General features: G+C 28.3%; 1 protein-coding gene across 1 annotated transcript in view; it reads right to left on the reverse strand.

The window, feature by feature from the left end:
* Positions 1–21401, reverse strand: part of LOC129981979 (uncharacterized) — a 121114-nt gene that overhangs the window by 37671 nt on the left and 62042 nt on the right. The window contains exons 2-3 of the mRNA XM_056093055.1: positions 8436–8733; positions 2487–2672 (exon numbers count right to left, since the gene is read on the reverse strand). Coding sequence (XP_055949030.1) covers positions 2487–2672; positions 8436–8733 — 484 coding nt within the window. The remainder of the gene's footprint in view (positions 1–2486; positions 2673–8435; positions 8734–21401) is intronic.

Raw genomic sequence — 21401 nt, forward strand, 5'->3', positions numbered from 1 at the left:
ACGTTAATCAATCTAACTGAAATCAAATATAATCAACATATTTATAAACTAGCTAAAACGAGTGATATTTAATATATTAATAAGAATATTGAATATTTTAATTCCATTAGTAATATTTTTTAAGAAGGAATATTTTAATTCCATTAGTAATATTTTTTAAGAAGGAATATTTTAATTCCATTAGTAATATTTTTTAAGAAGGAATATTTTAGTTCTTATGTCCTTATAATATTTTTCAAATTTTTACTTAAGTACCTTTTATCAAAAAATATGAATTTCAAAACAAAAATGTGAAATCCTGAGATTCTAATAAGAGTTAAAATAAGAGTAATTCAAGAGAAAAATGAGAGATTCTAATAAGAGTTAAGAGTTTCAGTCCCATTTATGACGTATATTTAAACTTTAAATAGTCAACAAGAATTTTTTTCATATTTTCAATGAGTTCGAATTTCTTTATAAGATTAAGAGATATTGTGAAATAATATTACTAGATATTTTAATAAAAAATATTATTCGCTATTTTTATTATACTGATATAAGTTCATCTAATTTTTTAACTATTTCTTACCTTTTAATTTTTATTAAATTTCCTAATTATATTTACGATGGAATCTAAAATGTAACATTTCTCTAGCTAAATTCTATATGACGCCATGTCTGTGAACTCACATTTTAATTAAATTAATGTATTAATTGATGAATATGTGATCTGAAATGGTAAAAATATAATTCTTAAATCATTTTTATCAGTAAAAAATATCAGAATTCTGAGAAATCTGTGAAGAAGGGAATGCTACAAAAATCGATAGCAAAATCCCATCCTTGTAAGCATAAAATATGCTTTAAGTAAAAACGTCAGAAAAGAGGCCCCTTTACATTTCTAAAGTTTTACAAAGTTGAAACAAGCTTGTGAAACTACTGTTTTAATGATGTATTTATTTTGCATTATTATGGTAATAAAGATTTTACATTCCAATAAAATAACAGATAAATGTTGTTCGTAGTTAAAGTAATAAATATATTTGAAATGATAGAAAAAGCACTTGAAGAAGACTATGAAAACGAAGTTTGGACCTGTTTAGATGGAAAATTCTTCGTGGCATAACATGATGTTACTCAGTAAAAATATTTACTAGCAATAAAACGAAAGAAAAATTAGATTTAAATATATTTTCCTATATAATGGGGAAAGGTATATAGGAGATTTAATATACGTTTTAAATTTCAATATTATATGTGAGAATTTAATTTTTAAAAAAATTTTCTGAACATTATTAAAAAATGGAATAAAATGATTTTTGAGACATTAAATTATATGAAAGCATTTTTAAATGGGTTAGATATTGATCTACAAGGTGATTCAATATTTATCGTTCGAATTTCGTCGGGAAATAGGGAATACATTAGAAAACCGATTTCGCATAGGAAAGTATGTCCGCAAACGTCATATGCATAGATAAAATGGACAAATGTAGTGAAAAGGAAACAGTACAGTTACATGATAACGAATGTGACTTTTACTCCAACAAGGAAAAGTGCAAGTTCACAGTAGGTGCTCAAAATTGCGACCACTTACACGAACACCGGATTCACAGCCCCGTTGCATTAACCACCGAAAGTTTTCAAAAACTCCTGGTATATCATAGGCAATGCCTGCGGAGGATACTATTCGTGCAACAAGGTCTATTTCACTATCAACGAGGGTCTCGTACACATGATCTTTCATGGCCCAGCACAAAAAGAAACAGACCTGAACCAGGAAATAGGCACATCTAAAGACCTGGGCGGCCAAGCGATCAGTCTATCTCTGCCGATCCATTGAATTCCAAATGTTCGGTTCAAGCAATCACGCGCAACAATTGTGTTATGTTCTGTAGCTCCGTCGTGTTGATCCCACATATCTCGGTGAATATGTACGCAGGCAGTATCCGTGATATGCCAGACGTTTTTAAAAATGTTCGGTGGTCGATGCAACGGTGCTGTGAATCCCGTGTTCGTGTAAATGATCGCAATTTTGGTCACCTATTCTGCAGCATCTACTGGCAAAGAATGCACTTTATCTTGTTGGAATAAATATCACAACAGTTACCACGTAACTGTACCGTTTCCTTACATTCACTTCATTTGCCCATTTTGTCCATGCAGATGAAGTTTGCAGATACAATTTCCTATGCGAAATCGATTTTCTTAGATATTCCTTACTTCCCCACGGAATTTGAACGATACGTTTTGAATCACCCTGTATATAAAAAATTCTTTATATCGGCCTGTGATAAATATTTTTAATTAAGTTTAAGATATAACATTATACTGAATAAAATTCATAATATGTACAGAACTTGAAATATAGCCGAACCACTGTGTAATGATAAGAAAAATACTTAGTCTTTGGGTTTACAGAACAATATCTCATGAAATCCGAATTTTCGGAAAATCCTCCGTGAATAACTATTTCCAAAAGAAAGAAACATTCTCTTAACACTCACAGTCCATGTCGTTGTCATTGTACTCTTCCGGCAGAAGTGTAGCTGCAGTGCTTTCCACAGACAATGGAGCAGATGACTCTTGAGGAAGGGAACACGTGTCACGGTAGACATTTTTGTTCCGCCTTCGGCCACTCCCCTCCAACAGTAAGGAAGGTGGAGGATTAAAAGAAGTTCGCTGACACTGACCTGCAAAAGAAAAAAAAAGATTTTTATTTAAATTAATAAAAAGAAATTTCTCTTTCCAGAACAAATTCTCTTGATAAACGAAATGGATGCAATGTTTTTCCATGTAAAACCCATGGAATTTAATTCAATTCAATGCACACAACGTCTTGTAACTTGGATCCAGTAAGTTACAAGACGTTGTGTGCATTGAATTAAATTCCTCAACAACTCAGGATAATTTGTTCCTCTCGAGATTTTTTAAAGCATTTCATCTAGCACATATCATGTCTGCTAGCACCGAAAGATTCATTTTTACAATGTTGACGGTGAAAAGGTTTTATATCCAATGATTTGGCAATTAACTGGTTATTTGTAGTTGAATAACATTTGTCCAACTTGCAGGATATCGTTTGAAGCCCCCTACATAAAGGGAGTAATTGAAATTTTCGAATTCCTGTAATGATGCATTCTTTTGAAACCCCATGTGAAAATGATGCTTTATGCCAGTGCAAGGTTATTATTCACTATTTGAATACATATTGTTTGTTCTAGGAACAAAAGAAAAAACATCCCAGGATACATATTCTTTAGGCAAAGAATGATTATTTTGACTCAAAGTATCTCAAAGTATCATTTTGGATAAATATTTTCTGGCCATCCAGTATAATCTCATCATTTTAAGACTAGAACAAACAAACAAAAAAAAATCAGATAAAAAAATTATTTCAAAATAATTTTATATTTACGATATTTTAGGTCATAAACATAATATAACGAAATTATAAATGGATTTAAAAAAATGATTGCAAAATCAATCGGCATAATATACAAATCTGACGACTTTAACAAAAATCTGCTGAAGAATAAGCTTTTAGAAATAAGTTACATCTATGGTCAGAACCTATACAAAATAATAGAGGTTTCAATGTTTTATCCCTTTGGATAAAAGAAAAAAAAATCAACTAAACTTAGTCTATTAAAACATAATTTAAAAGATAATAATGTCCTAAACTATGATTAATTATATCCTTTATTCAAGAAATTACTTCTTTGCAAGGTGTTTTTAACAAAAATTTTCGTAAATAGTTGAATCTATTTCTTCAATTCTGCAAATCTATCTTTCACGTGTGACATAATAAAGTCATTTCATCTTCTGCAAAAACCGTATCAAAGTAAGATATTTATAAGAAATGTGAACAGTTTGAGATAGAGTCACGCAAGAATCCAAAATAAAATAAAAGCTGTTGAAGTATCTTATCGTGACAATGTTTGTCGTGTTAATAAGAAACGTGAAAACTATCTGCCATGAGTTTTCTATCTTAATGCCGTCATGATAAATTAATATAAATTTATTTTGCATGTGAAGCATTATGGAAGAAATGTCGACTTCCTTGGCACATCAGATATTACGATACAGAGCAATTACATTCGATATCATATATATTGTACATTATTATACAAAATAAAGAATTAATACAGAAATTTTTATGATATTTGCAGTTTTTATTAACCTCAAATTAGGTATTATATATACACACAATATATTATAATATTTATTCATCTGTTAAATGCACGTTATTAATATATGTGACATTTATACTTCTTGATACTTTAAGATAATTTAAGTGCCTTTTCAAAATATCATTTTTCCAAATATTAAAATAATTTTTTAAAGTATGTAAATGTAAATAGTTCATGCAAAATAGTTTTTTTTTTATTTTAAAATTTTTTTAGTGCATATAAAATTAATATTCATCTAAAAATACAAAGATTAAAAACAGTATTACTGAGTTTTGTTTAATATGAATTTATTAAGATTATGCACAAACCTGCATTTCCCTCATCACTTTTTTCTACATAAGTGAATAAAATTAAGAAGTTTTAGTATAAACTCATAAATCCTGAAATACTATTTTTTCTTAAGACACAGGCTTGAAGCATTGTTAAGTAAAAAATAAAAAAATATTTCGAAGCATTTTTTTTTAAATTTATTTCAAATACTTAGCTTATTTCAACTTATTTCATTAATATTTCCACTTTCTTATTGTAATTTATGTAAAGATTTTTATTAAAAGATTGATATTTTCTCCTAATGCAGATTTCAATATTAATTTTTACTCAAATTATTTTAATTTAAAACACACACACATGTATTTCAAAAGGTCATATTATACATATAATATACATTTACATTCTTTCTTAACACATTTATTATTTCAACGCCATTAAACGAGAACAGTTTCATTTCAGAAAATTATTTGCTGTCTCCTTGTATAAACAGAGACATTTCGGATAGTCAAAAAAGTTGCAAAAATAATGAACGGTTGACAAGAGACTAAGCAAAGAATGTTTCCTTCTTGCTTTTAAAAGAAGAAATGACAAATGGATGACTTTAGAAAGGGCAGTTATTCTGATTTCTTACTATGTCGTCCTACTGGAAATGTCCTTTCAAGTTAACTCAAACTTTATTCAAAACTATATTGGAAGAGTTTCTGAAGGGTTGAATAAATGTTACATTAATATATAAATTTCAAATATCAGAAATAGCAACATTTGCTTATTCCTTACATATTGAAATTATTATAACTGGTAATATAACTTAACTGGTAATATAACTTAACTGGTAATATAACTTAACTGGTAATATAACTTAACTGGTAATATTAACTGATAACTTAACTGGTAATATTAATAATTATTATAACTTAGTGAATACCATAAAATGTCTATCTTTAAAAAAATAACATTCAGTAATGCATAGACAGATTAGTTGAAAAAAAAATCTTTTTTTAAAAATAGTACAATTAATTTCAATAATTGTATAACAAATGTAAATAGTTGCATATTTTAAATTATTTTATAAATTAGAAAAATAAACTAAAAATTCCAAAAAAATTATTCATTGACCCTACTTCTAAGTTGTATCAAGTACATTTAGATAAATAACAATTCGGAATTTACCTTTTTAAAAAATGACGATTTTATACAAATAGAAGAACGATTACTTCCTCCAAATAATTGAATAATTGATTTTAGGAAGTCAGGAAAACTTAGTACCCAAGACTAGTTAAATTCATAGCATTGATTTTTCCTTTTCGGTACATATTAAGTTAAATGTAATTTTTTAAAATGATAATCGCCATTACTTGATAACATCAAAGTAATTAATCGTGTAGCCACTAACATTATCCTGAACAACTTCAATAAATATTGCAAGGAACTCCTGCGTGTACTTCAAATAATGAGGCTATTTTTGTCATCGGTTTAATGCATTTTGAGTAATTTTAAGCACCATAAAATTGATTAAAACCATTATAAAGCTCCAAACCTTTAAATATGTTCGCATATTTGCTTTTCGTAGAAAAGGATTCATCCTAAAGCATTGCGAAGTCTGTAAATGCCTGAATGATACAATGCAGTTTTTCTTTAAAACCCATTAAGTACAAAGCTACATGAAAAGACTGGAAATAGATTTCTGGAAAAGGTAATTACAACAAAGCCATCCTAAACGATAAATATTGTAAATAACTTTTAAATTTATTCGAGATTCCCACCGGGTTTTGAAAGGATGGGCTGCACTTAAGTTGATAAAGACTTAAAATTTGTGTATGATAAATATATATACTGAAACAAGGGACAAATTCTTTGAACTTCACTAAACTATAGATACAAAAGATTCCAAATACATACATTTGTCCCACTGTGTTTAGTTTTATATTTGTTATTCAATAATAAAGCATAATTTTATAATCATTATAAATATCTATGAAATCAGCGTGGTATTCTTTTTTTGACATTCTCGTGTAAGTACAAAAAAAGTGGCTGTGAGACTGTGAATCAAAGATGGGGAGTCAAAGCTAGCAAATGAGTCAAATGTCACAGTATGTAAATGACATCTATAAGAAAAATAGGATGTTTTTACGTCCACATATACGAATTATCGAAGAACTATTGCAATTATCAAAAATTTGAACTCGAGATTTTGTTAAATCTCCATCTTTTAGACCCCCTCGAGTTCGAAAAACAGATTTTTGGCACCTTGTTTATACACCTGTCTATCTATGACAAAGATAACTGAAAAATGTTTTGAACTAGACAGATGAAATTGGGTACTGGGTCTTTAAACCAAACTTCTAGACTTCTTATTAATGTATTATAGAAGTATACTTATGTATATATCTTCTATATATGTATATAAGTATATATATATAGAAAATATATATAGTCTATATATCTTCTTATATATGTATATAAAAATTTCATAGAAGTCAGTCTGCCCAATATGTTGAAGAACAGATAGATATATTTTTTTTAAAGTTTTACTGGATTGAAAAAGATGAAAATTTTGAAGAATCGCCTATATATCATAATGAATGATAAAAAAAAATGTTCCCTTCAAGCGCAAGAAAGTAAAAAATAGACAATATTTTACTGAGATGAGCTGGAAAAAATTCTTTAAAATATTTTTAACAAAAATGCATTTAGTAATCTTATCAAATCATAATATAAAATAAATTCTAGTCTTTGAAGAAATTTGTGAAAAAATATGAAAATGAATGAGACGTTCAAAATATAAAAATACATATAAATACTGAGAATTTATCAAAAAAAGGTAAAACATTTTAAAAAAGTTCTGCTGAATATATATATATATATACATAGGATGTACTCAATATCAAAGTTATTTCTTTGCATTTTATATTATATATATGTAACATAATTTTGCAGATGAATGGCTAATAAGAAAAATTTAGAATTAACTTCAATTTATTTTTCCACGGAAGGGCATAATTTATACACGGGGAGGGGGGGGTCGAAAAAACATGTGTGCTTACATCGATACAGAAGAGAAGAAGTGTGAGAAATTCTTCCCTAAGTGGGTTTACAAAGAGCTTATTATAAGTATTCCTTTAACACGTGTTATCTTAGATATATTTAGATATCTTTGGAAGTAAGGGATTTTTTCCCCCTTCTTTTATAGCATAAGAGTTTCAGACAAAGAAAGTCTTTAAATCGCGTGTTAGAAATAATTAAAAACAGTGATATTCTTATCAGGAAATAATGGAAAACTTTTAGAATAAAGTAATATAGGCTAAAAACATAGGGAATTAATTAAAGTTTAAATTAAATTAAGAAATTAATATTTCTTTGTGAACTTTCATACGATTGTTTAGGGACCAAAGAGCCTGATTAATTATTGTTAGATATCATATACTAGAATTAACTGAATGGCAGTTTTAAAGGATCAAAATGTGTTATCAACACATTACTTGGAATATAACTTTTTTTTTGTACTTGTGAAAGTATTAAAATCTGGATAAACGTAAAAAAAAACCCAAATTTTTCTAAAGTTAAAAATAAAAATTGCCTGCATCTGTAGTTCAAATATTAAGCAAAAGACAAACTTTGAAAAAAAAAATGTTTATCAGCATAAACAGTTGAAATTTCATTCTTGTAAGAATTTAATATATACATTTTCAAAAATTTATTTTTATACTAAGTGATTGATTACGCAGGTTATTTATTCTTTCTCACAAAATACACCAGCTTCTAAAAATTGTAATAAATAAGATAAAGTTTATAATTCGGCTTCCTGGTTATAACTAATATATATATGAAATCGAATTAACTTCCGTAATGAATACACATTTCTACAAAAGTTTCGGTATTGTAACATAGTTTCTCATTTCGTACCAATTACAATTAGGTATAATTTCAGTGTAACGTTTTTTTCCAGTCAAAACATGCATAAAAACATATATTTTGATAACATAGAATCCTCACCTGCATTTCCTTTGTGCGTAATGAGTCCCAGCGCCAAAAGCCATGAGCGCGCACTTAGTTCGTCTTCAGCCGCCAAGATGAGAGGTGACCTCCCTTGGCAAACAATGACCAAAGCGTAAGGGAAACGACTGGAATCTGAGGTGAACCCGATGTGGACGCACTGGCCGAGATCGAGGATGAGCTTAGGGCCGGCTATCCCCAAGGGCGCCGTGAACAGTTCGTCTTTTTCGTACATCTCCAGGCAGGGACTACGATCCTGAGTCTCGTCTCGAAGCACGAAGTACCGTTTGTGCCAAGCCTATAAAAAAAGAAAAGAAAGTATTTCCTATTATTTACTTTCAAACCATTTATAAATTTTTTAAAAATATGTGCGCATATTTTGCACGTGAATATAAATGTTGTTGAAAGATACTAATCTTTTAGAATATTTCCATCATAGAACGTTAGACATTTTGTTGTCTTTTAAAAAAGACTGAATTCGTCTTCAGTAATTTGCATTGCATATTATTTAGTTAATGGTAATGCTTATTATATATATTTATTTAAAATTCCTATAATTTTTCATCTATTCAAAATTATAACATCTAACTTCAGTATCTGTATAAGATAAATTTTAATACCCGAATTTCAAATTAATCATAGGTTGAAATTTATTTTTCTGGCCCTTGTTGATGGTTTTCCCTCGCTGGCTTCACCACCAATAATAGAAGAGAGGAGTTTGTGATAGCGTTGTTTGTTCGTGTATAAGTAATTTTTCTTTTACATTTTAATACTTTACTTGCGATATATATGTAAGACATCTTTACATGGTATCACATTACATAGGACTTTACATACATATCTATGTAAAGTCCACAAGAAAGCATATATTTAATGAAAAGGGTGCATTTAAAATTCTGCTCAACTATTTTATACGATTCACATCTTTTAAGATAATTTAAAATAAGATGGAACCACTTGCTTCAAACCTGTTGAGGGTTACAGTAAAATAACTAACCCCATGTAAGTTTTAGTTTCATTGAATAAGTTTTCTTTTTAAATTAATATGAGAAACTATAAAAGAAAGACGAGTAAGAGGTGCAATGTCAGAAAAAGCTATTCTTTTTTCAGAACTGTTGAAAAACAGTGAAAAAGTGAGTTAAAAAACAGTGAGGATTGGCTGTTCATTCCGAAACACATCTAGTGAATTTGGAATGAAATACATGATACTCCAAAAATTCAGAATTGCAATAAAAATTACTAGCATTGATGAACCGTAATTCTAATTAGTTTCATATTATTTAATAACTTATAAATTAATTCAAATATAAAATTAAACAATATAAGTGGATCATGATTTTTTAAAAATATATGCCTTCAAGATGTTGCATTTATATAACGTAAATGAGTAATTATTAATTCAAATTCAGCATCAACTGTGTCTAGCTTTGGCTATAAAAAGCCTCGTCCAACTTCACAGATGAAACGAGTACGGAGCTTCAACAACAATAACCCATAGATAATCTGTTGAAACTGAGCCATGGTCCTTCCACTAAGAACCATAAGAAGAATTAGAGAAAATAAAATTCCTTGTGACTCGCATAGAATATGAAAGTGCTTCAACCGAAGATAAAAGGTGATGACAATTTTTTAAAGATCTTAACTGATACTCGCAGATAGCAGATGGACTCTAGGGACGTAAGGCTGTTGAAGATGCTCAAGTAGTGATATAACAAGAGAAGGAGTTCCCTTTATAATAGAAAGATGATTTCTATTTCACAAGAAAATTCTATTATCAGAAATAAATCCACCTAAATAGGAAAAAAGTTCCTTCTGTAACGACACGAGGAGAGGTTCAAGTCGGATGTTATTTTCAGAAGCTTACGATAAGAAAGTGGTTCGTCAGAGGAAACTGATTGCGAATCCATTTTAATAGATTCAGTTCTAAAAAATGTTTTGTAAACATAAGCCGCAAAATAAGAAACGGTGTAGAATAAAGAACGCAGCACCATCTAAGAGAAATAAACGAAAGAAAAAGGCTTCTAAATAAGTACATTCGGACGAAGAGGACGATGGCTGCTTTTATAATGAGTTTTATATGTCCTTAAAATCCAGACCTCCAGCAATATGGCTTCCATCTTGTGATTGTTCGGAATGGACTCATTAGCACTGAGCAATGATTGATTATATAAACGATATTCGGGTAATGCGATGGATATTTATTTAAATAATTCAAAAAATTGCATTTGTGACAAATAAAATCAAATTTATTATATTTTACAGAAATTGCAAACCAATAGCACAGTAAAAATATCAAGCTATTCTATTTCTTTTTAATGCTTAACCTAGTTTATCTAACAAATTATTACCCCCTCCCCATCTTGAGTAACAAAATACTCCTCCCTCCTTAGGCAACACGTTGTTGCAGATATATTTGTATAAATTCTTATAACGTTTGATTACCTGGTCTTTTTTTAAAAACTATGATATAAATCTTCAGTCATTAGAGTACTTAATGTTTTTCTAAAAAGTACTTCAGAAGTATCTTCCAAAAAACATAATAAAAACTCATTTCATTCCCCATTACAGTTTCAGAGAATAGATTAGCAAAAGAAAAACTTCAAATTCTTGAGAATCTGTACCATTCTGTAGGTGTTTTTAACTATCAAAATTAAGAAATAAATAAACAAAACGTCAAAAGGATGCACCGTCTTGTGTGGTGACTGTGAGGTCATCCTAGTGCAAAGGATTAAAAAGTTTGCTTCTGAAATCTGAACAGTTCTTTTTAAGTGTATTGATCTCGTTACAGTTTTAACTAAATTTCTGCCATTACAACAAGTCTACTCATTTCTACTTTTCAGACATCGTAATGAATCAGGTCACTAATAACCTCTATTAATCATTTCCATGGTAGACTGTCAGAGATAAATAAGTACATAGGATTTTTGAAGTTTGATATGAAAATAAACATCAGGCTAGCCATAATAGACATCAACACCTTGTTTTAAAAGTGGTGTTCAGCGTTTCATGAGATAGAGTTAGTACACTCGGCAATGTTGGAACTATTCTGAGATTGGGATAGGGTAGCCCCAACTGTATAGCTTGTTCTGTAACAATTAACCTTAGAAAGAATTCAAATTAGTAAAGTTGCACTGGAGATCAGCCTCATAGAGGACCATATCTTTCTAACAACTGTTATAAATATTGTAAAAAGCACTCACTTGAGCCCTTATGTTTCCAAATGCTAATGACTGATGTGCCATAATAAAGGAAAAGTAGTATTTCAAAAGAGAATTGATTGAGTCAGGATAAGAAATTCTTACCGTGCTTGTGTCTCGCATCATTCTTGTAAAGAAATATATTTGAGAATATTGTTTCTCTCTACCTAACTGAATCTGCTACGTGTCAATGTTGAATTCTGGATCTGAAATGTAACGTAAGTATGTGGAGAATCGTTCAAAGAGTAGATAATTCATTGAGATACTGGCAATTGATAACTATTCGAGTGAATAAAAAAAGCTGACGGTTGATATAAAAATTAAATTTTAATTTGTCAATTGTTTTATTATTTTCTAAGTCCATATGTAGATAAGATCAGTACTATACTGCATTATCTTCACACCTGAATCTAAGTCTCAGATTGTCCAAAGACTGTCTATCAATAAGCCAAATTCACAAATCCTTACGGAATTCTATTATTCTTATTTCAATCGATTTTTATTCAATGTAAATGAAAACTATATCTTTCAGACTAATAAATCAATAAATTCTAGAATATTTACATTTATCTTTAAAATGAAATGTTTTAAAGTTAAATAGGACGTAAATTGGAGAAAATACTAGTTAAATAACAACACTTAGTGCATAATTAGTCAAGATATTTACATATTCTTAATCACAAAAAAAATTTTAAAAAGTCAATTCTCGAAAACGATTAAGCATCTGTTTAAATATAAAACGTCCTACTTTAAAATTAGCAATTAAAATATATTGTGTGAAAGGTACTATTATATTTTATAATTTAAATAACAAAAATCATTCAAAGATCACGAAATTCACCAAAAATCATCAAATATGTGGCTTTCATGTTGAAATAATACTTATTTGAAAATTTGACTGCTACATACTAAATAAGTAAGAATCATTTCTCAAAGTAAAAGTCAGATATTTCTGTTATTAAATTGAATAAACTACTCTAAAGGAAATGGTTTGTAAATAGATTTACAGTTTCATAAGATACAAATACATATTTGCAGTTACTCTCTTACATGAAATGCAAAAAAGGAAATGCAAAGCAAATACCAGCCATAAAATGAAGGATTATAGCTGTGATCTTTGTAGAAAATATTTTATAGTGTGACAAATAATGTATCCTCCTAATGGAAATAGATTGAATTGGTGGCAGAATGTTGAATTACAGCATTCCCGCCTCGTGAAAGGTGGCTTTAGAGTTTGAGATCGTGACAAATAGATTTCCTCGGAAACTTTCTTTCGCTATTAACTTGTTTAAAAGAAAACTTAGAGAACAAATGGGGTTAGATCGCATGAAAACCCTTCAATTATTGGAAGCTTTCCAGAAAAGTAACTTTTATTTAAAGAAATAAAAAAATCCTTGTCGACAGGGCTTTAAGTAAAAGCGGATGAAACATCTGCCATTTGAGGCGTGAAAAATACTTGCACAAGAAATTTATGCAGATTTCAATAGTTTCTCAAATATGTATTATAATTTTATGTAAACTTTTATTTAATTAACAAAATGAAACATCACTTTTTATTAATCCTTTCAGTAAAGAAGAAGTTATTAGGAATTGAAAATTACTAATAGCATCTACAAATAATATATTGGAATTGGAGCTGTTCGAATTCGTTAGTATTTTGATTAAATATCTTTTCCGATCTTATTAAATTCTTTTTAATATAAAATTTAAAAATTATCTATAATTTGAATTTATTTTGGGCTAGATTGAAATCAAAAACAAAAATTACTTTTTCCTCGAATATTATTTGAATATAATTTTATTAATTAAATAAAATGTATTCATAGGTGATCAAAAATGAATACATTTAACCTTCAATTCTCTCTTTTTATTCGAAAAACAATTCTAAAATTCTAACAAACTCTACATATTCAATTTAAAAAGTAATAAATATTTATTATATATTTTAAAAATATATTGAACACTCAGCTGTGAAATGTACACATCACAGCTGTGAATTTTACGACTTACTTTAAAATTTCGTTGCAAAACTGTACAGATCAAAGTTCTATAAACTGTTTATTAAAATTACTTATTTACTTAAAAATATTATTTTAAAATTAAATGCTAATTTTTTAAATAATTATTATAATTTATTTAGCAAAATTACTTACTGTTTTTCTTAAACGAAATCAGTGAATTTTTTTTTAAAACTTTGACTAATATATTCTAAATTAGGTTCAATAATTGATAAATAAATTAACTAAATGGGAAAAATAAATAAAACCTCTAATCCTTTGTCTTTGAATTCTGCAATGAAATAAAAAATACAGCAGTTTAGACATAATTTCCTGCAATTCAAACATATTTTTTTTGTTATAATTGCACTCTTTCTTTATTTTATAAAGATTATATTCAGATTTAACAAAATAATTTTCCTTATATTCTACAAATGTCAGTCTTGTATATGAATACTTATTCAAAAAAATTATAATTTTATAAATAAAATTTTTGTATTTATATTTTTAAAAACTATTCGGAGGCTTTAACCAAGTTTAACATTCGATACATAATATTAATGTTCCCGTAGTATAGACATATTTATGCTCCCTCATATCTAATATTGTCTCTAAACATAAATTAATTTTAATATTAAAATAAATTCATTCAAAAAGCTGCACTTAATGCAGAATTTATTTCTATTACTGATTTCTTTTCTACGTATCCCGAATAAAAATATTATATAAAAAAATAGACTACGATTTCTGGAATCAATAAAAATAAAAGAAAAGAGACACATTAATGTTAAGTGCATATTAAGAATGCATTAACCGAACAAAATAAATTTCCACATTTCCAGCTATTTTTAATCAAGTGCTAAAGCCCATTTTATAAAATTCCATCTTAAAAGTTAATTCTGAGTGAATATAAAGAAAAAATCGCCTTTTTTACAAAGAAAATAATTTCAAAAGTGTAATTTATTAAATTATAATCTAAATAACATTTTTTATACAAAATTTTTGCAATCCAATTTTATCAGAAATATTTGACGTTAATTCCCATTCTGGAAATAAAGTTACTTATTTTATTTCCAGAAGGAGACAAAAGTAGAGGAAATTTGATTATACTTATGAAAAAGAAATATCGAAATTAATTTGTCTCTGCTGAGATATAAATTTTCCAAGACACTTGGAAGATACAATTTTATGAGAAATAAGAAAATATTTAAATGGCTTTCTGATCTGGCTTTTAATTTATTTCAAGATGCATTATCGGAAGTGAACGATTCAAGTGCGAATTTAAAAGGAAAAAATAATCTAAACCATAAAAAAACTAAGGTTTTTCACTTTTTTTATTTTGAAGAATTCTAAAAGTAATTGTCTGCTCATTTTTTTTTATTTTTTTTTGTAAATTCATTTACGGTGAAGGCGAACTTTTCGAAATCTATCCAATTATATTTTTGAAGATATTTAAATCTGAAGTTTAGTTTAGTTATATTAACGTCCCGTTTTTAAAGCAACACTAGGGCTATTTTGGGACGGACCGCGTAAATTTGAACAGCGGGCAGATGATGCGGACGACACCGGAGCTGGCACCCCCTCTCCAAACTTCCACACCAAACCAGAGGGAAGGCATTTTTCCTGACGGATTTAATGTGCACCAGATCCGCTTATACGAGGGTTCTTATGTGGAATCTGGTCTCGAACATAAACTCTCAGGTTTCGAAGCCGAGACCTTACCACCAAGCCACCACGGCCCATTTAAATCTGAAAGGAACGATTAAAAAGTTATTGAGTTCAAAAAATATGGAAAGTTATTTCTATTCAATTACATTTTTTCTGAATAATTGATGTATATTATAATATCTACATATATTTCTGAAAAGTACTTCTTGTCATCGTAGAATTTTCAAATCAGACTCGAATGTGAAATAATTTTTTTTTCACTTTTGTTGTAAATAACAAATTGTTTTATACACAGGTCTTAAAAAACATCCTGATTCAAAAATGCTATAAAGCATAGACACATGCTATATCCATCTTATATTCGTTTCAAATTATAAGAACTTTTCTGGCTGGAAGATAAATTAGTTTTGAAAGAAAGTGATTTAGAAAAAACTGCTACTGCGAATGTTTCTTAAGAAAACCACATTTCAGTCAAACGGATCATAATATATAATGCCAAAGAATTGTTATTTAAAAAAAGCCATTAGAAATTAACACATTTAAAGAATATAAAATTTAGGTAAACTTTTTACAGAACTCCAAGAGAAATTTCTAGAACTCGGGGCCATTTACGGGATTCAGACAACGCGTTGAAAAAACTTTATTGAGACATTTGACAAATGCTTTGGGTCTTATTGTCAAATCATACTTTCTTATTGACATCGGTTTTCCAAAAAATAATGAAAACTCCACAAATGGTCTGGTAGATCAACAGTGGAGATTTCCTTCGGTTAGTGTTTGAAAAGAACTTAAAATGTGTCAAAAAAAAATGTACTAAACTCTTGTGATAACACCAATAACTACAAAGAATGACTACGGCATAGTAGAACGGTCCAAACAATATTACGCAGAAATCAAGCTCAAAATCCCCCTACTAGGTCGGTAAATTGAAAAAATCTTATTGTCTTAATTTAGGTTAAATTTTCTATTTGTACATTTAGAAAATGAGAATTGGAAGGAAATCAAATGAAGAGAGAAATTATATATATATTTTTAAAATGTATCTCATATTCATTTGAAGTTATTAACACAAGGAATAGTAAAATCTAGCATACTATATGTTTATTTAAAACTAAGAAAAAACTTTAAAACTAGTTAACCCTTTAAAGGACCATTTTTTTCTAGTCATATTATGTTAAAATATTTTTAGGCTTGAAATTAGAATAAGAAGGGACTCATTTAGCTTAGTAGATAAATTTAATTTGATTAATTAATTTGGTTAATTAATAATTAAGTAACAAATCAAGACATCATTTTGATTGAGATAAAGAACTGAAGCATCTAAATTTCTGTCTTTCTATAAAAAATTTGTCATAACTTATGCCAACCTACAAAATTTCATACAAAGATTGATAAATTTGGTAGGAAGCATACTTCCCACGGCCCTAGGAAGGGTTAAATAAGTCTGCTTCCAGATTGAATTTTTAGAATATTTAATATTCAAAAACTTGGTTATTTCCAATTTAATTCTATTGCTAACAAAATTCCAGAAATTGATAATGATTTAAAGTTTTTTTTTGTCGTATTAAAGAATAAACTTACATATACTGCTCTAGTTAAAAAAATCATTCAGAAATTTTTTATTAAATTTGTCAAAAATAAATGTTACTCATCTTTGAAATGATTACGGAGAAATATGTTTTTATTTTTATAGCTTTATAATATAATAATAATAAAAGAAATATCAATTTGAGATCTTCCGATTTTAAAACTGCAATTTCCACAAATATTTTATACACTCATTGATTATTTTCAAACAATCGTTTATAGTTAAAAGGAGACACTGAAATTAATTAAATTATCATGCCATTAGCTATACTATGTCATTTCTAAAAAATGTGCACTTCAAGTTACGTGTAAAAGCCCAAAACGCGAAAGATTAAGTAAATTTACTAAAAAAACATGCAATCTCATCTTTTTAATTATATTTCTTGGGTAAAATGGCACTGAAAAGAAAATTCGTTAAAAGTTGAAATAAATTAATTAAATTTCAGGAAATTATGTGAATGGGATTTAAAGCACTTTCTAAATGCACAAGTTTTAAATTTATTATTTGCCTCGATTTTTCTCTCTCCAAAATATAGTTTTAATATGAGAAAGCCAGGTCTTAAAAATATTCTTAACGATGTTAACGAAAATATTTGTATTTAGTTCATAATTTCATTTCTCAAAGTCTCATTTATTTATCTCCTGATATTTATTTATGAACTTGTAAAGACTGTTTAAAAGCAATTCGTCTGACTAATCAACAAAATTCTTTCCATCTTTAGCCGAAAGCTATGCAAAAACATCTGGAAAATTTTTACGGCTTGATGCCTTTTTTTTTTTGCATGATTAGATTTATACTAGTAAACCAGAGATTATTCCAGGAATATATAATTCACTCAAGTATAATTATATTTATCTTTAGAAGAACAAAACATTCAAGGAGTTAATAAAAATCATTAAAGCCGATATAACATGTTATATCCAAGAAAACCGAAATGGTAAAATGAAAGAAAAAACAGTATTTCTAAAACCAAGTTTTATTAAAACACGTTCCAGATATGCTCTCAAATCAAGTTTCTGAAAGCTAGTACATAGTTTTCAAAAATGTTTTTAAAATAGTTATACAATCGAAAGATCTTTAAAAAAATTAAATAATACATATTAAAACTCTGGAAGTCCTTTTCCAGGCAAATTGTTGATCATCAAATACAGCACATCAAAGAAACAATAAGCCATATTATAATTTATTTATTTTGAGCTTATAAATTAATTAAATAATGATATATGATTATTGGAATTGAAAAAACAAATCCGATTTGGAATGGAAACAAATAATAGTTTCGCAATTAAAAAACGTGAAAATATTCGAGTAGAACGAAAACATCATTACCTATACTGGAACAAAGAAAAAAATGCTCTCATCTACCAATTTTCTTGAATAAATAGATCTAGAGTACTTCAACTTTCATCTGGGAATTTTCATAGAATATAAATACAAAAACCTCTGGCATCAAAAATTTTCGGCTGCCTCATTTTACCAGATTTGTTGGGCTTATGTTCTCTTTCAAGAATATATTAACAGTTTTTAGCTATGTTCAGCATTTTTCATCCAAATATGAATTAGAGTTCAATTTTGGTCATGTACAATCTTCCTTCCTTTCTCTACAGAGGGCATCTCAAATATGGGGATGGGGATCTTCCGTATGATCGTTAGTTTTCCACCCTGGTGTGTATATAGAAATGGTGTGGGGGTTGGTTACCTTCTGTCGATGGCTGAGCATGTCTCCAACAGGATGGGTTTTATCGTGGCTGGTGATGGCTTTAAGGCTCAACCATAGCTGTCTTCCCTCTCCCATTATTTAATTGGTCCAAACTAAATTTCGGGTGGGGTGGCGAAGACTATTTTAATTCTGTCTTGACTGCCATGTTCTCCGAATATTAATCCAACAGAGCATTTGTGAAGTTTCAGCTCATTTCCTTCAAATAAAAGATATGCGCAATTTCTCGATTTCGTATTTGGACATTTTGTATTTGATCTAATTTTGGAGCTTGCCGCAAAATCCTGCGTGAACTAAAGATAAAACAATTAGATTTTATAATGATGGTCCTAATTTTTTGTCCCTTTACTAAATATAACACACATTCGCAAAGTTTTCAATGGATTTGAAACTGCATTAAATTTTTTAAGTCAAAATAAGTATAATTATTTAAATTGCATTTTTACGCTAATTCTGTTAAGCATTTTCACTAAAATTAACTATAATAAAAAAGGAAAAGTATAAAACAAAATTTTATATTTTAATGTTTTTTCTTCAAATTTTAAAATCTAAATTGTAATTTATCAATGTAAACAGTTTTATCTCAGAGCATTATTTAGAAATTATGTGATTATTAGTTTAATATTTCATTTTAAATTATTTCACATAACTCATATTTCAAAGTCGTATCTCTAAATTAAAAAAAAAAAAAAAAAAAAAAAAAAAAACGATACAGTTTTAAAAATATAAGCAAGTAACTTAATGATTAAATTAGATGGTTTAATCTCAAAATTATATTCATTCCAATTTGAAATTAAAAGACATAGTATAATGAATTTATTTCATTTATATACATAATGTTATAGCTTCCATTTATAAAGCATTAAATTTTTTGCATATATTATTTTGATAAGTTTATTCTTTGCTTCTCTATCTTCCGGGATTTCTAAATATCTTGCAAGAAGTTCAGAAGCACACATTTTATAGAGACAGGCGTCCGTGATTTCCTTCATTAAAGAAAACTGAAATGCTATTAGCCCACACTGAGAACTCTAATTCTTTTTTAGTACTTTTTCTTCCCTTGAAACAAATAACTGGAAACCTAACTGAGCACGTCTGAGTAATTTCGAGCCGAATTTTAAAATTACTTCTTCCAAAGCAAAGAAAGTACATTTATGATGTTTTTTAGCAAGTTAAAGAAAAGCTTTTCATGTATGGAAGGAGTTCGATGCACGTTTAAATTATCGTTTTAAATTGGTTTATTCAATTACTTCAAACTATGAAGTATTAATTTAACAATAAATAGAGACGACAAAATATTTAAATTTATCTGTTACCAAGAAAATATTAATGTACGAAGATGTTATTAATGCGCATAAAATATTTTCCCATCAATTTGTTTCAAATAACATACAATTGATTCAAATAATATACAAGTAAATATATGATTCATGTTGAATGGGATAGAAAGTCTTTCCTAGGAATGATGTTTAATTTATTTTGATAAATCAATTTTTTTTAATGATTATCCATGTTTGTATTGCTGTTCAATGTGTGCCCCTCTGGTGGTATGGCAAATATGCGGTGTTCCAGTTACTGCCATATTCATGACAGAATACATTATACTAATGAGTCCAAAATGTCAATGAAGACACGACACGTCTCGTTAACACATACACTATTGTATGAAGCACATTTAGTTTTGCTCTCTAACACAGCGCGTTGATTTTTCGGGATTTCCTGAAATTGCTTCAGGATTATTTTTTTTCTTTCCAATCACTTCGGTTTTAACAGGAATTAGTCTTGGGCTATTTTTCTTACATCAGCACACCGGGTCGTGAAACTGATTCACCCACCGTTCGATGTCGTGATGATGCAGTGATTCTTTTTTAAATGCCGCTCGAAATCTCTTTGAAGATAGTATACTCTAAACTTTGAATGCTTCCCTCATGCCTGTATGATAACATTTTGATAACAATGGTGGCGTACGCCTTTAGCTAGCGGCAGTTTCGTTATTGGAAAATTTTCGCTGTTTCCACATGAAACTCCTTTTAGCTGTAATTGCAGAATATCTGTCTCAGCTTAACAAATCAATTAGAGGATTCATACTATGCTATTCTTTTTGTTCCATTCAATATGAATAATCTTTTATTATCTATATAAATGTTTTCGTCTTTTATTAAAATTTATTATAAAATTATATTTATTGTAAAGCTTGTCTCATTGACTTGCCAAGTGATGTTACTTAGAACACGTGTATATATAAAAAGCATATTATGATTTTATAACCAATTCAAAAGGAATGCGATGAATACCTTCTGATAATCTAAATCCTCGACTCATATACTTTCACAATAGGATGCAAGGAAAATAACGGAGTATATATTTTAGAATTCTTCCATTTCATCGATAGAATCTTATATGGACTCCAGGACTACATATCAAATTTCAGTTATTTAGCTTTAAGAATGTTTTTTTTAACTACACCATTAACACAAATATAAATAGTCTGACTGTGAAACAGTTAATAATTTAACAGAGTTAGAAAAAATTGGTATTAACAATTTTATTGATGAAACGATTAGTCAAATTTCGTCTCTCTAACTCATTTGGGGATTTTTTCTTGCAATTCATCGATTGAATCTGAAACTTGAAATAAATTATAGGATCGTACCAAATTTCAATTATGTAGTTTAACGCATTTTTAAGTTTCCCCGTTAAAAATTAATGCGAATAGACTAACCAAACAGGCAGTTAATTTGTTGATATAATTGGTAAAAAAAAATTGATACAAATCTCTAATTCTGTTGATAAAATAAT

The sequence above is a fragment of the Argiope bruennichi genome, chromosome 8 (genome assembly GCF_947563725.1).
Source record: "Argiope bruennichi chromosome 8, qqArgBrue1.1, whole genome shotgun sequence".
Lineage (NCBI taxonomy): Eukaryota > Metazoa > Arthropoda > Arachnida > Araneae > Araneidae > Argiope > Argiope bruennichi.